This window comes from Pocillopora damicornis, chromosome 8 (assembly GCF_964200805.1).
Source record: "Pocillopora damicornis chromosome 8, jaPocDami1.2, whole genome shotgun sequence".
NCBI classification, from domain to species: Eukaryota; Metazoa; Cnidaria; class Anthozoa; order Scleractinia; family Pocilloporidae; genus Pocillopora; species Pocillopora damicornis.
The window spans coordinates 1,562,112-1,578,022 of record NC_142677.1 but is presented as its reverse complement, the minus strand read 5'-3'; the positions used below and the strand labels follow the sequence as shown (position 1 = coordinate 1,578,022).

Here is a 15,911-nt window from a genome sequence, read left to right as displayed (position 1 = left end):
CTTTTAGGTCTATTGTTTCTAGTCTGGGACTTCAAGACACACCGACCTTTTAAAGTAAATTAAGGAGTTTCTTTATTTATCTTCCATTTGGAGGCTTATGCCCTCCTAAATTTAATGTCCATTGAGCTGGAGAAAATCGGCTTACAACCGGAATTGGTACAAAATAAAGCGTATCCATGCTAAATATCACGTCATCATACGTCATCAGCTGTGTAAAATCTTGAGCTTAGCATAATGCTCAATACCACCGATACATTTTAATCTATCCAGCAAAAGGCATTTCATTTTCCTGGAACAAAAGAAAAATATATGAAGCATAGGTGACTTTCGATTTACTCTGTAACTTTATTATATGGCCTGGTTTCAGTTCTTGAAAAAGATTAGGCCTTAAGTATACAGCGTATTGTCATTCATTTATTTTTTATTCATTTGTTTTCTTTGTAATCTGTATTCATTAAGGAAGCAGTCGCACAAGCAACAGCTTCAAAGGAATGTGTTGCAGAATCAATGCAAAAGTATGGAATATTTCAATTTCCTCAAAACGCTTCAATTCAGTTTTTGACGAAAAAAGCAAGAAATTCGGCAAATGAAGATCAGATCTCTAAAAGCCCTCCATGCTTAATGAACCACCTGTATGACTCAAATAAGTTTTGATGTCTCTGGTGAAATGTAATTATTGCCTAATCCCTTCTTGCTGCAGCTTTTCTGACAATTACACAACACAACCAGTTCAGTAACTTAACCTTCTCACGATTTCTTGATGGGAAAAAATGTAGACAGAATTTGGCTTTATTTCTAAATTGCACAAGCATTTCTATGAGCTGAGGTAACGCGCAGATGATAACTTTATTGCTTCAAAATTTTATTTAAAAAAAAAAAAAAAAAAAAAGCAGCGCCTTACTCACTTGTACAGAGAGAAGTCGTGTCCACAAGTGCATCACTATTATCCTTAATAAATTCTCTCTGACATGATATTTCTTTTGACATCAAATTTAGGTTGCCTGATCAATTTTCAAAGTTATGTTTGAGGGTTTTTTGATCTGAATGAACACAAATTGCAAGTAAGTTGAATCAACAACGAAGCAACCTCTATTTTTATTCCTCTCATCTTAAATGCCATCAAATTGTCGTCAAAAAAAAAAGTGAAACAGGGCGTTCACGATGGTCGGTTGCTATGTAAACTCCTCCCGTTGCTCTCTTAGAGGTCACGTGACGACGCGTTCACGGCTTGAGCTGATTTAAGGCGTCAAGCTAAAGGGCGTTAACGTTCTTTCCTTTCGCTTGGTTTTCACCAGATATTCCCAGTTCCAAATATTCTCCCGCTTTTTGTCTTCTTTCGCTGGAGTTCCGAGTACAGCAAATTCGTGTTCTTCTTCCGGCCAAGGAGTGGTTAAATTCATAAAGTTATGATCTATTTTCCGTTGTCGATAAGAGCACAGACAACGCTGCCACGTCACCGTGTCACGAAGTTGGTCATGCACTTAAAGAATCCTTTTATTTCACGTCGATACTGTAATAAAAAAACAACAAAAAAAAGAAAGCTAATTGAGAGTGCGTCAGCGTGGACTGCTGCGCCTCGTGGGTCCACAACATTTTGAACTCTGTGATGACGATTATCGTGTCAATAAGACTACGCAAAAGCGCTGTAGATTTATTAATTCGTCATTTAGTAATTACCACACAGGTGGGTAGTGCTTTTCGAGCGCGCTGATTGGATATTTCGGAAGAGATTAGCAAGTACTATTCACCTCCGAGCAGCCAAAGAGACAATCTCGCGCGTCAATCATTCATTTCCAATAATTTTTTGCTATTAGAATGAAATGTACTGATTGTTTTGGTTCCTGTATGGTATATACCAAAACAGTCATTCGCACCTTGGAAATTACCCACCACTATTTACCTCCACTTCGGCAAATAATTGTTAAATATCCATATCAAAAGTCGCTAATTCTGCTTGAGTTTGCTGAAACGTTAGATTTTGTCCTCTCCAATCGTCAGCGCCTGCCTGATAAAAGCATACTTTTTACTCTTTGCTTATCATTATATTTTTGTAACTTGTGTTCGAAATTTTTGTTTAAAAAAATAACACACACCGCTTAAATGCCTTGGCTGTTCTCTATCTGAGATTGCCAATTAGTAATCCCTATTTTTAACCTCTTGAACACTTGTGTATCACAAGACACACTTTGGTAGGACATACCACTGGGTTAGGCGCGTAACCCAGCAATTAAAATGATTGAATTTTTACTTTAGACACTGTCTCTGCCCAATGATGTTTTTCCTAAATTTATTTATTTATTTTTTGAAATTGTAACGGTTACGATTAATTGGTAACGGTACTTTGTGTCGTCCAATTCTGTCAGTAATCATACTCGCGATTGACAAATCAGACTACAGCTTAGCTCTGGTCCGATCTTGTTCATCACTTGTATGATTACAGACTGAATTGGACTCCAATCAGTCCTATTACCATTATATACAGACGGACCCATGCGGGCTAAGCAAGTAAATCAGATGATTTTGTGTATGAACTGAGTTGATAAAGTGAATCGGACACCGTTCTAAAGCTGAGCGTTACGAGCCTCTCGTCAAAGCTTATCGGTTTTTTAATACCCTCTTTTAAATACCTTGCAAGTAGAAAACTAGTTTCCACATCTTTCTTTTCACCAATAATTATATACTAGAGTAGAAACCGAAGCAGTTCAATGAAAGAAATCCGCATTAGGTCTCTACCTGTCTCAAAAAAAAAAAAAAAAAAAAACTTTTTAACTTCAGTTTTATGGTCAAGGAGAGAAACGATTAATACGAGAAATTTATAGCAGACATACAAACGAAATCTCACACTTTTACAAACCCGTTTGAATATAAAGTCGACTCCCGATCGTTAAATCTGACCTTCAAGGGAAACTGGAAATAAAAGGGTCGAGATATCGAGAATTGAACATATAGGGACTGAAGTTACATATACCCTAAACCAACGAACCTTGAACTCGCCCTTCACAGTTTTTGTAATGCAAAAAAAAAGAAATGGATGCTCGAAATAAAAGTGATAATGATAATAAAAATTAATAAATAAAATACAGTAAAAGTTCTGGACTGCATTTCACCGTTTGTTTTGATTTGTCACGTATTGACAGACGTGGTTATATAAAAAATATGTATACAGAGAATAATCTGCAGGGTAACGAAAACTGCCTCGAGTTAGCGGGAGATTAACATTACAGTAAGTGCATGATGGAAATCAGGGAGAAATCGACTTTGGTTCGTATTAGAGAGGGTTTGAGTTATCGAGAGTCTATTATTACCACAGTGACTAGCCTTGCCGTTTAATTCAAGGAGAACAGGGATAAATTTGCGTCGACAAACGTCGATAATAATGTAAGAATGGCGAAAATGTTACGATCGATGGCAGTTTCATTATCGAAAGTAGATAAATAGCGTTGTCGCGTCGTAGATAGATGCTCTCTTCCTTTAAAAAAGAAGAAGAAAGGAAAAAAGTAGGAGAATGAAAAATTTAGAAACACGTAGCTTCCTAGTTTAATCTTTTGCGGAAAATTGAGGCCAAGAAGTCGATGGTCTGGCAATGGAACACAACGGAGTACTTGGGCACGTTGCTTTTTCTTCAAGTGATAATGGATTACTCGTCCAAAGCCACTTTTAGAATGAGGAGTGTCGTAAAGCCCAAACCAAAGTAATCATAAAAGCCAATCAGAAGAAAGAAAAAAGCACCTTCAAGAGCCAATGAGAACTCAAAGTTAAATCAAGCAAACCACTAAACGTGCGTGAAAAGGGGTAACCAAGTCGTAAACGGCCAGTTTAGTTTTGCCCCTTATTGCTTGAGATAGTGGCAGGAGTTTGCAAGGCAAAATGCCACAAAACCAGAGCAATCCTGGTTTACTTTATTTTTCAGTCGAAATTTGCTCGAAGATGACTCTTTTGTTTGGAAATTTTACATCATCAGGAAATTTTCCGGCACGTGTGTGGTTAAAGGTGAATCTTTCATAGGGGAATAAGGTCATATAGGTTTTTGAAGGCACTAGCGGCGGTTGTAAGGGCGCCTAAGACTGATAGAGCCTTTAAAAGAGTTTAAAAAACAGGATTAACAACCGACCTATCCAATAAGTGGAACTGAAGCTTGCTTTAGATTGTGAGCCTATTCCGGGGAATAATTATTTATTATACCTTGTAATATAAATAAATATTTTAACAGTTACTTGAAATTACTCTGAAATTTTCTAGGAGGGGTCTAAGAAGGCACATTACACAAAAGATTGTGAGCCCATTCCAGGGAATAATTATTTCTTTCATCTTAGAATATAAATAAATATTTTAACTGTCGTTTAATATTATTCCGAAAACGATATAGATTGCTCTTCAAAATATTAATTCATCAAAGTTCCTTCCTTTTATGTGAGACGACCATAGACATATTTTCAATTTTGTTTGCACGAACCAAATATTTGTGAGAGTGTTAATGCTCTGTCAACTTAAGTTTCAGTCTGGCTTAGAGCGTTTCCTTTAGATGTTATTTGGTCTCTGATGAGTTAACCATAAAAATTAAAATTTTTGATCAATTTCCTATCCATGACTGATGGTTTTTTTCAGGCTGTTTGCTTTTAGTTAAGTATTCTTTCGACTTAAAATGACTCAGCCAAAATTTTCTGTTTTTTATCAACCAACCTCAAAAACTTACAATGCCAAAAGAGAAAAACTAACTTTTTGGGTTTTAAGGACTTCCTAATAGGTAGTAAATTTCTCTTGGTGGCAATAGTTATCTGAACATGACGTCATTCTATCATATTTTTTTCCTAAGTTATTCCAAGCGCTATTCATTGGTAATAAGTTATTCATATGATATTTCTCATTTAAAAAAAAATAGCAGTGACATTATTTTAAACCGAAAACTACAACATACACCTATTACTTTTACTAATGCAAGTTGTGAAAAAGATTTATTTTGTGTTTGTTTCCCAAATTTTTATATGGTAATCGATAATCGGCCATTTTTTCTGTTATGAGTGAGTTATCCTGGAAGATGTGTTCAATGAGACCAGACTAAGGCTCGCTTTTCTTCGTTACAAATAGTGGCGTATTGGGCTGATCCTGTAAACAAAAAATAAATTGATGGCAAAATTTAGGTAACTTTACAAAAAGGTAACCTTATAGAACTTAACTAAACACGGGTTGGGAACCACTCTTCAGCCATTGGTCTAATCTTATTCAAACTTTTTCCCCACAACAAAAACAAAAACAAGACAAAAAAAACCCAAAACAAAACAAAACAAAACAAAAAAAAAACATATATATATATATATATATATATATATATATATATATATATATATATTTATCGCTTTGATGAACCACACGATGCTTTGGAAGTTCATTTTTCCTATATTTTTTAATGAAGACAAAACATGTTTCGGATGAAACATCGTCCATCGCCAGTTGTATAATGAGAAAATAATATCTGCTTGCTTTATTTGTTTTAAGTCAGCAGGTGCACTATCATTATCGTCAGGGGAATAGCATAGAACGGAATAACAAACCTCTTACCTTTTAAACGGGTGCGTTTGCATCCTAGGGTCAGAAGAGCAATCATGAAGATTAAGGTGTTTATCTCTATAATGTAATTCAAGTTTTAAAATAATTAGCGCTAGCAATATATTAGCCTACTTGCAACTGGTAGACTTTTTTCAACTTTTTTTTTTCCGTTTTATCTGTCACATAATTTTCAAGATTATACATAAGAATACATTGGCGGCTAATAAAAATTTTATTCAACCTTTAGCTGAGCTGTGAATCGTCCTAAGTACCTGACTTTGATAAGTAAAGAATTGGTAATCTAACTAAGTATGTAACCCAACTTCTGTTCAATAACTTTTCCAAATGCCTTGTTCACTAGACAGAACTCAAATTGTCAGTGAAGGTTTCGCCTTAACAGGTTATGGCTCGCAAATATTTCTTGGAGTGATATAGTTTTTAATCATATCCTTGTACTCAGTGCTGTTGGCGATGTTATTGTTATCGTTGTCGTTATTGTTGTTGTTTTTTTTTCTAATAGAAAAGAACAGAAATAAAGCGTCGTACCATTTCTCGCATATCGGGTGGTGTTGTTCAGTGTCTGAAGCTCTTTAGATGGTTGGTTGAGTTCTCCTCTTTTTCTCTCCTGTACGACAGAAATATGATAAATAAGCATGCTTACTTTAATAAATGTTTTTAAGTTTCTTGAAAATCTCCATTTTACATATGTGCCATCTAAGCCATCTTAGCCTAGAACGGAATCTTTCCTCTTTCATAGCAAAATCTTTTCGAAGTTGCTAAGTTATGTACCCGGTAAAATGTTCCTTTTTAAACGCATTTCATCGAAGCCTTTGGGTTTTTTTCACATTCTTGCAGCTAAACATTTTATGGAGTGGTATCGATTTGTGTAATTTGTATTCGTACGAAGTGACAAGAAAATTACTGAAAGAAAACCTTTATTTATTCTAATCTCGGAGGGCTCGAGCTTCGAACACTTATCGCGCCTTTTGCCTCGCTCTCTCTTCAACAACCTTCGCCTGCATCGTCAAAAATGCATGCAAATTCCCATATCATAGACCTACATGTTCAAAATATGCCACTAGTTCTGTGTTAGCCTGATCTCTTCCATGCGATGCTGTTATTCCACAAAAGAATGCTTGCTTCGATTTGTTGACGTGTTCGATGATGATTTGGCAATGAGGAAAACCTTTAGAATTTTCAAGCGAGTGCCAGGCATCTTTTGCTGTAATCGTCTGTATTTCAAACAAGATAAAAAAAGTCAACGTCAGGACAAAATGTTCCACGGGAGAGCCTTAGCTAAAGGTGAACACTTTCCGTATTCTGCGATGTTCAATCTCAGTGGAGATCGAGGAAAAAGAGAATTTGTATCACCTCGTTTTTCAACAAGTGTATCGGGAGTAAAGCTCAACTTTAGGTCGTCGGGCTACAAATTGGTGTTGCAAAACGAGTAATGTGTATACCTGAACTTTGTTTCCTTTGACTTTCCATCCAGGTTCAATGGGGTTGATTTCAATTCTGATTTCTTCATTACTGTTTGACACAAATAAACCGGCGAGGGTTGTTAACAAGTTGTTTCCTAAACTCTCCTCTTTGTCGCAGACGTTCTATTTGATAGAAAGGAAGAACTATTAAGCTAAATTACAATATTTTGTTTCTAAAGTGAAGAAAATAATCCCAAAAAATAATAATAATAATAATAATAATAATAATAATAATGAGGGAGTGCGTTTGTTTTAGAAAAAAGATCGACTGAAATTTAGACCTCAAGCTCGAGTCTGAGAAAGTATACCAAATACAATAACAACCGGTCTTACCTCAAAAGCTGTGGTCGAGTCGTCTATGAGATAGACCTTTAATTTCCAGTCCCTTCCTTGGGTTGGCTTTTTCCCAAAGATTGCCATTTTCATTCGTTTCTGGTCAACTGTTCCTGGAATTCCAAAAGCTGAAATTTCAATGTCCTCGTTTAGTTGGGGAAGAGTCACAACAACGTCGTTATGCTTCTGTTCTACTTTGGCATCTGGAATAACATCGGTGACTTCTCTCCAATCGCTCGTGTTTGTTGTCTTTCTTTCTTGGTGACTTGATGTGGTTCGACATTGGACAAAAATTTTCCATCCGTGTCCAAGTGCTACTAGACAACTGTGCTGGATCACAACGACGAGAGGAGCATTGTTGTCTTTCGAGGCTCTGTATATGCTACTGACTTGGTACACTGGTGATTTCCAAACCTCAGTATTTTCTGATTCTGTTAAACCAAAATGTTTGACGAATCTATAAGTGTTCAATGTGGGGCTCTTTTTCATAGGATTTTTCTTTTCTTTTCTCTTTTTTGTCCATATTTATCCTTAAATTCATCCACATGTTATGAAGGCGTAACGACTTCTGCTGAGGCCCGCTTAATTGAACTTTGGATGATGCTCACATAATGAGGTCACTTCCGTTCGATATTTCAAATCCGCCAACACGAGTGGTTCATTAAAAAAATAGCATATTCTAGTAAAACATCTTCGACAGTTTAAGCGTTTAAAAATCTTTCATCGCTATCTCCAATCAAGAATTATTGGGTAAAGTAAAATGATGGTTGTGGCAATATTTTGGCGGACCGTGTGGGTTCTAGTTTGATTTCCTCTGAGTTGTACTTCCGGTCTTTCCTTTTATTCTGAGTGAATTTTTGCTATCTGGCCCATCATATTCTCCTTTTTTCCTTCAGTTTTCATCGACTTATGATCAAATACGTGGAACAATAATACATGCACTCATAAAACAGTTCTAGATTTGTTTTCCACGGTCGAAATAGCTTGATATCAAGTTCTTAATTCCATACTCATATAAATTGTGCATCCTAGGAAAATAAAAGAAAAAAGGTTTTAATCCTACCATTTCCCATAGAGCACAACTTTGTTTTAACTCCGCAGAGTGGCAGTCAATTGTTTCGATCGTCTGCGATATTCAAGTACTGCAAAGATTTCTCCGCGCATCCGTATTTATATATATATGTATATGGCTGACAACAGGAAGATCAAATTCAATTTCGTTTTGACAGGTACTCATTGTTAGATCAGAAACTAAAATATCAAGTGCTTTGACGGAAACATCTGATATTACCATCTGAAAGGATCGAAATTGAAAAGGGGTTTTTCCCTTCGTTTCAGCTAACACCTACGCACCACACGCATTTGTCCTTTGGTTGTCACCAAACAATACAATACTTGCTTGTCTAGACCCATCTATTTGGTTTGCAGTTTCAAAAGAACTGTTCTCGAATGTTTACACATGTTCAAAGCAAATGACAGAATAATATAGGTTCTGGATCATTGACTCTATAAGACACATTATTTTGAAAGTTTAAACCCGGATTACCTTGGTGTTTCGACAAAATCTTTAAAAAGACCTCGAAATTTTTTCGTCTTTTGTTTGTCGGAGGGAATTTTCCCTCCCAAACAAAAATGCGCTTATCAAGCACTTTCAGCGGATATCAATATTGATAACGGTCTGTTATGCAAATCCGTCGGGGATTCCCCTTAGATGTTAAAGCTGATAAAGTTTCGATTTCCCCATTCCTGCTGTTACCCTGTTACGAGCCCATCCGGTTAGAAAAAAGAAGGATAGAAATTCTTAAGAATAGTAATCAAATTAGAAAATGAAACTTATTTTCCCATACGTTCAACAAAAGCTGTCCTTGATTGACAAATAGTCACGTGATTCTAAAAAAAATAAAAATAAAAATCAGGCATATGTTTGGTAAGGCGGTAAGACGGTAGAGAGTGACTCGCTTTGTTTTAAATCTTACGAAGGTAAAGGAGTTAGCATTCGCCTCAGACTATCTATCAGTTCAAAGCGATTTGTCCACTCTGATAAGTTGTGAAGAAAGGGGGAGAGAATTTATATGGCATCAAGAGAATAACCACGGTATTGAAGTGACAGACAGAGATCTAAAGACTTGTTCTGAAAGTTTTCACCAAGAGGAAGCTCCTTTCGTTGAACGGTAGGTTCTTTAGGTTCTTTAAGACAATATCTAATGTATCAAATAATATGTTTTCTGAGGGTGCATGAAAGCGCAGCCTTTGTTAACAACCCAATTAAATATAAGGTGAGGACTGATTTTAGCTTGTATCTATCGAAACCGATTTGGATTCGATGCCAGCTGTATTATCCATCTCTAAGTGCTCTCCTGATGCCGGATTGAGTCCACGCGTAGCTTCGCATTTTAAAAGGATTTCTTTTAAACAGACAGATAATACTTTATTAAATCACGCAGTTTAAATAGCTCTAAAAGCTCGGTCGTTAAAACGTAGATCAAATGAGAAATCTTTAAAGACTTTTGCCCTTGTGACGGTATTTTAAGAGCATAGTTCGAGAGTTCACATCTAGAACAGGAAATCGAAAGTGCTATGTAATTATAAACAAAAATGGAAAACCCCTTTTTAGTGGTCACTAATGACAAATCCCCTCTTTTGGCAAGAAATGGACGGAGAGCGACGAATTAAAGGTACAAGTTTGAACACGATGCGAGAGAGGGTAGGAGAATTTATATCATGTAAATTTAGTTACTTTTCGGCATTGCACTAATTTTCTGACTGAAAAATAATAAACGCGTTGACACGTATAGGAACTCAAAGGTATTACCCTCGACAAAGCCGGCCTAGGGTAAAACTATAAAAAAAAACCTGGATCTTATTTTATTCACCTGTACCTCTGCTAAGAGGAAAGAATCGCAGTGTTATAGAATAACAGTCAGCTCTCCTTTATAGGAGAGAAAGTAAATCGTCGAAAGAGAGCGAGAGTCTAATTTACAGGCCGATCAATTAACATCTTCTATAACAAAGCTTTGATTAGGGATTTCCACTGTCAGTCATTTTGTGAATTAATGGCGGGCCTTCACTCCCATTGTAGTAACAGGTGATTACTTATACTCTAATTTTCTTAACTTATCCTGCGCTATTCACTGCTGCCTGCAATCGACCAAGATCTTTCGCCTGTGATAAGGCATTTTGTATCTTAACGCGCTACGTCTGTCGTACAGTGCATTTTGCTGTCTAGAAATCGTAAAATCGAATGGAAGTACAGAAAACGAAAACGAATCTCTAATTTGTCACATACAAGCTTAAACATCGCGGGGGCTTTATTGAAATCAGTGATGTGTATTTCAATGTCACGCGCATATCACCGATTGTTAAGCCGCCGTCACGAAATTTTAAGCCTCGAAAATGTGCTAAATGTGTTAAATTTCTGACCTTCTGTTCTGTTTTTTTTTTTTTTTGTTTTTCAATGTTTTTCCAGTTGTATGCTTTATGAGCTTCACGATACGTCAGTGATAGAGACGAAACAATTATCGAGATTTTGCGCCAAATCTCTTCGGGTTCCACTTCACCGAACAGTAAATCGAGAGTACCGAGTTATCAAAACACAAAAGGGAAAACCCCTTTTCGTGGCCCATGTAACTAAAAACACGTGAAAGGTCACAAAAAAAAAAAAAAATAGATAAAAGGGAATGACAGAAGTAAGATAAAAATAGATGAAAAACGGTTTGACGTATGAGAGCAAAGATTAGTGTTCGGGGATTCCCCGAACAACTTAACTGTGAGCCAGCGAAATCAAAAAAGATCGAGACAAAACCAAATCATCACAAAAACGTTTAAGGTCAGTAAATCTGTTTATCACTCGGTTTATGCTACCTAAATTTGCTAATGATGAGATTCGAAGAAAGTTGATATCACGCTTGAGACTAGCCTGTCTGAATTTCATCTCAAACACAGCGATTTGTGGTGATGTATGGTCGATCTTTCAAGTTTCATCTGGGGTTTGGTTATTCTAATCTCTTACATTGTAGCTCATTCAAATTCAAAACTGCTTGGCTTTTCTATGTTCCAAACAGGCAGATACTCCCCATTACCTTATGTTGTAGGTAATTTTTACGGGAAGTTCTTCATCAACTATTTTAAAAGGACGGGAGAAAGGAGACGCGGATCACCTTCACTCCCCCCCTCTTTCCCAGTTTCCTTCCTTGCACTGGGTCCAGGTCGGTTCGGGATTCCTTGTCCAAGTGATCCAACATGGCTAAGTAAGGGTGCGCATTATTAACACAAATAGTTTACAATTATTTCATTTAATGCGGCCTAAATTAGCGGTTAATCCTTAGCTCTACCTTGTTTAAAAGAGCGTCTGCGATTTTTTCTTATTAAAGGATTTTCCTTCCTTCCTCTAACAGAGAAATGGGGGAAGACGAGCCAGTCGCTAAAAGAACATGCTTGGGTTGTGAGGATGACTACTTCATGGATGTATACAGCTTTGTACAGCCCGGACAAAAGAGCCAGCTTTGCCTCTATCTAACCAAAGGTGGAGACAAGGGCAGACAAGCCTTCCTACAGGTATCTGTAAAAAAAAACGTCTTGTTCTGTTGCCTTTTCAGAAGAAATGCGGAACCATCAGTCACTACTCTCTAATTATTAAGAACTTATCGATCAAATTCGATCAGATACTTTAGCCAAACATAACTTTGTTGTCAGTAAAGAACTCTTGTGCATGGCTGAATCTTCTCTAAGAAAGTGTACAACACTTGAACTGATATGAAATTCAACTTTAAGTCTACCCAAAAAGCGGTGGCAAGTTTTCCTGTATCTGTCCAGTTTTGTTTTGTTTGTTTGCCTTTGTTTCTTTTTGCTCTTCTTTTTTGGAGATAATGAATAAAGAGCACAACATTGCTCTCAGACCTGAAAAGGTTATTATAGCTTTTGACTTTTTCACGGTTGTATGTAAATTAATTTGGAAATTCAGCGTTACATGGAAATAACCGTTCTTCTCGAGTTACATTTATCGATTCTCATGACTTGGTCTTTGTACTAAGCATAAATTTGAGGAGAATTTAAATTTAAGTCGCATCTGGGTTAAAAGAACTGAAAGAAATAACAACAAAGTGATATCGTGGTTTGTTTTCAGGAAGAGCAATCTCGACTTGGCATGATGAGGGTCCATGTCGATAAATTCTGTTTGAAAGAAAAGGAAGCGTGGTTGATTATCGCCGTGTTAAAAACGGGTGATTTTGAAGCAGTTAAACGGGTAAGAATCAAGGAAAAACAAGGGGTTGGATTGTGTAAGCTTCATTTCAGCGTGGTCAGTTACAACTTACGTGAAAGACAGTTAGACAGCCACCTTAAATATTAGGTTACTAAGCTCAAAATTGATTCTTGCTATTTAGCTTTTAATTAGATCTGCGGCACATTTAGTTAAAAGATGAATAGCAAGAATCAATTTCGAGGTTTTAATTGCAATTTAAGAACAAATAAATGTAGGGTTATTTGCATCTATGTACTTATTAAGCTTTTGTAGGGTTAGAGTTTCAATGGAATCTGTATGCTATTCCTGCAGATTATGCGATCAATACTAGTTAACTTCGTGGGTTATCCTTTACATGAGGTTTGGCCGTTGTCGGAGAATATCATTTTGCTTAACTTTCACTTGTTTTTGCATATGCTGACTCAGATCGAAAGAAAAAAGATCGACCAGTTTACACTGCCAGAGAAGTTAACTTACACCCTTCCGCATGGTAGCGTAGCCTCGCTGAAGATAAGTGTAAAGCTGACCAGCGAAAGGGATGAGCTTCTCCTCGAAACGGAGCAGTTGGAGATAAACCTACCTTCGGTGAGTAGTGAAACATTCAAAAACAATAATGAAATGATAACGTACATAATTATTCTATTAAGAATCAAGCAGTGAATTAAATTATAACCTTTTTTTAGTGGTACAGTTTTATCTATTTAAAATAACAAAAATGAGTTAGGGTATTATGTGCTGTAATGAATAAGTGGTAATTCGACAAAAAAAGCTTCCTATAACAAACTTATAGCTAGCATTGAATTGAAAGCGCTCGAGTCTGAAAAATGTTCAAACAACAATAACAATTTCAAATATACCTTGCTACATCTTGCTGAGAAATGAGTTAAAAGGGAGCAATGTCAACTCAGCTTTTCAATCAAAGGATAGTGATATTAGTGAGATTCTGCAGTTTAACGTTGGTATCATAAAATTACTTTCCACTTTATCTTTCACCTATCTTGCCATCTTAACAAGATTAGGTTTCTCATCGACAAAAATTTTTAAATTTTAGAAAAGAATTTTTCCTCTGCAGACTCCTTTGTTTGAGACGAAACCAGCGGTGGAGCATGGCAACAATCCCGAGTAAAGAGAGGAACAGAAGTTCTATTGGAGTGGCGCGGAAGCACGGGATGTGCGCGTGACGTTTACTTCGAGACGGCGCGAGCTGCTGTGATTGAACGCATTACATTAGTCGCCTGAGGTGGTGGTTCGGACCGAGCCTGTTCAGGGTCGTTGACACATGTGTGAAGCCGTATGTTGACGGCCCAGACGACAGAAGAAGTCTTAATCGTCCGCACTACGCTTATCCGCCCTGTAAACATGTAAATATTGGATTGATTTGAACGAAGTACAATATCAGTTTATAACGTGCTGCGTATACTGTTTATCTATACTCTCCCGAGTTCAAGTTTCATTCATTACTTACAGGGGGAAGGAAGGGTGGGGGGGGGGGAGGGGGAGGTTAACTTGAATGTACAGATACCCGGAGGCAATGGTTACTATGGTTTCATGGGAAAAGTTCACGATTATTTTTAAAGTTTTCATTCTGAAATTGCTCACGTCACGAGAGCGAGTCCACGTCTTCTTGGCTCAGCACCTTTCGAGTTTCAAAACTGGAAACATGTACTCTGTCAAATATAGAAAAATAAAAATTGGTTGGAATAAAAATTAAGATAAGTTGAACCCCGATAACTCGAGCCCTCGGTAACTCGAATTCCCCACTAACTAGAAGCAAAACTGATTTCCCTTAGATTTGCCTCATACATTTAATGTAATTTTAACCCCTATAACTCAAAACCTCGTTGACTTAAAACCCCCGCTAACTCAGGTACTTTTCTTTGAAAATTTACTCTCGATAACTCGAAGTCGATTTTAATTTTTGCAGACTAATGAGCAATAACATTTTGCATCGGAAAACTATTTTTCAAATCAATCATGTAAATAGATTTTTCAACAAATGGTAAATGAGATTAAGCGCTATAAACATTCTGAAGAGCATCTACTTTTTTGTGGTTTTCTTACGTTTTTGTTTTGTTTTGTTTTGTCGTTGTTATTCTCTTAAATTTCTAGAAATCTTCCAGTGAAACTTGTATAAGCACAAAACCTCTTTAATCGTGTGTTTCTGGTCTTTTTGTTCAAAGCCCTCATAACTCGCAATAATTTCAATTTCCCATGGCAATTCGAGGTACTGGGGTTTAGCCGTAAAACTAATTCGTATAGATAACATGAAAGAGTAAATTAAATAGAAAATAACAAATAACAAAAAAACTAACGAGCAAAAAAGAAAAGGGAAGAAAAACATTGAAGAGTGTTATATTAAAGTTCACACGACAACCAGGTGGACAATCAGACATGGTTTGATGTTACTCTGGTTTACAGATTTAATGAATGCAACCTAAGAAGTTACAATTCATAGACCCAACGTTTCGACACTCCTGTCTAGTGCCTTCACCCCTGATGAAGGCACTAGACAGGAATGTCGAAACGTTGGGTCTATGAATTGTAACTTCTTCGGTTACATTCATTAAATCTGTAAACCAGAGTAGCATCAAACCATGTGTGATAGAAGAGAGTTGTCAAACAAAGGTCAAACAAGAAAACTTTCAACAGTTGGACATTTTATGCTTTTAATTGACTGCCCATAAAATGCTGACAGATTTCAATGCAGCATTAAGCTTGGTCCATAAAATTGGCCAAAAAAAAGATAAAAAACTCATGATCAGCCCTTACATTCCTACACTTTAATTTGACTCGATGTATTCTACTCTTTAAGTTTTGTAGATTTCATAGCATTTTTGCCATTCGAATGGAGGCCTTTTTATGTTATCTTTGGAGGTTTGTGCGCGTGTCAGTACAGTGGACGGTGGAAATCATTATGTTAATACAAAGCCGCAAGGTCAACTGCTAATAACCCGTCGGTTAAACGGCAGAAATATTTTAGTGTTCATCTTTACACATCCTATACTCTCAATGTAGGCCCGGCTCTCATAGAGTTTGGCGAGAGCTATTCAATTTGAATGAATCCCCTTTCCCTCTTCAACACTGAGGATATCTAAAAGACATTGAGTAAATATGATTGGGGGAACTCACGAGGCGCAGCAGTCCACGCTAACCCACTCTCAATTAGTTTTTTTTAGTAATTACCACACAGGTGAGTAGTGTTATTCCAGCGCGATGATTGGCTGTTTCGGAAGAGATTAGCAAGTACTATTCACCTCCGAGCAGCCAAAGAGACAGTCTCGCGCGTCAATCATTAATTTCCAATAATTTTTTGC

General features: G+C 36.8%; 2 protein-coding genes across 7 annotated transcripts; one reads left to right on the top strand and one right to left on the bottom strand.

Moving 5' to 3' along the window:
- Window positions 1-4,933: 4,933 nt before the first annotated feature.
- LOC113678195 (netrin receptor UNC5D) lies at window positions 4,934-8,663 on the bottom strand. 2 transcript variants are annotated; one of them, XM_089180374.1, is made up of 7 exons: window positions 8,422-8,663; window positions 7,359-7,789; window positions 7,005-7,148; window positions 6,606-6,776; window positions 6,091-6,169; window positions 5,557-5,622; window positions 4,934-5,103 (listed from the first exon to the last, which is right to left on the bottom strand). In XM_089180374.1, exons 1-7 carry the CDS (start codon window positions 8,429-8,431, stop codon window positions 5,042-5,044), a joined length of 963 nt encoding a protein of 320 aa, XP_089036500.1. In that variant the 5' UTR covers window positions 8,432-8,663; the 3' UTR covers window positions 4,934-5,041. The 2 variants fall into 2 exon arrangements, with proteins under 2 accessions (XP_089036500.1, XP_089036501.1); XM_089180375.1 differs by having other exon boundaries at window positions 5,557-5,580.
- A 444-nt stretch (window positions 8,664-9,107) lies between these two features.
- On the top strand, window positions 9,108-14,003 carry LOC113678185 (uncharacterized). 5 transcript variants are annotated; one of them, XM_089180399.1, is made up of 6 exons: window positions 9,295-9,529; window positions 10,007-10,062; window positions 11,753-11,912; window positions 12,481-12,600; window positions 13,024-13,182; window positions 13,670-14,003. In XM_089180399.1, exons 3-6 carry the CDS (start codon window positions 11,757-11,759, stop codon window positions 13,721-13,723), a joined length of 489 nt encoding a protein of 162 aa, XP_089036525.1. In that variant the 5' UTR covers window positions 9,295-9,529; window positions 10,007-10,062; window positions 11,753-11,756; the 3' UTR covers window positions 13,724-14,003. The 5 variants fall into 5 exon arrangements, with proteins under 5 accessions (XP_089036523.1, XP_089036525.1, XP_027050857.2 ...); XM_089180397.1 differs by lacking the exon at window positions 10,007-10,062 and having other exon boundaries at window positions 9,108-9,529; XM_027195056.2 differs by lacking the exon at window positions 10,007-10,062 and having other exon boundaries at window positions 9,310-9,529; window positions 11,729-11,912.
- The last annotated feature ends 1,908 nt before the right edge of the window (window positions 14,004-15,911 follow it).

Coding starts and splice junctions, on each gene's coding strand:
- LOC113678195 (XM_089180374.1), bottom strand. Junction 6,170..6,605: donor TAGTGGCATATTTTGAACAT/GTAGGTCTATGA, acceptor TCTGTCGTACAG/GAGAGAAAAAGAGGAGAACT. Junction 5,623..6,090: donor CACCCGATATGCGAGAAATG/GTACGACGCTTT, acceptor ATTACATTATAG/AGATAAACACCTTAATCTTC.
- LOC113678185 (XM_089180397.1), top strand. CDS start 11,757: ATGGGGGAAGACGAGCCAGTCGCTAAAAGAACATGCTTGGGTTGTGAG. Junction 11,913..12,480: donor GCAGACAAGCCTTCCTACAG/GTATCTGTAAAA, acceptor GTTTGTTTTCAG/GAAGAGCAATCTCGACTTGG. Junction 12,601..13,023: donor ATTTTGAAGCAGTTAAACGG/GTAAGAATCAAG, acceptor ATGCTGACTCAG/ATCGAAAGAAAAAAGATCGA.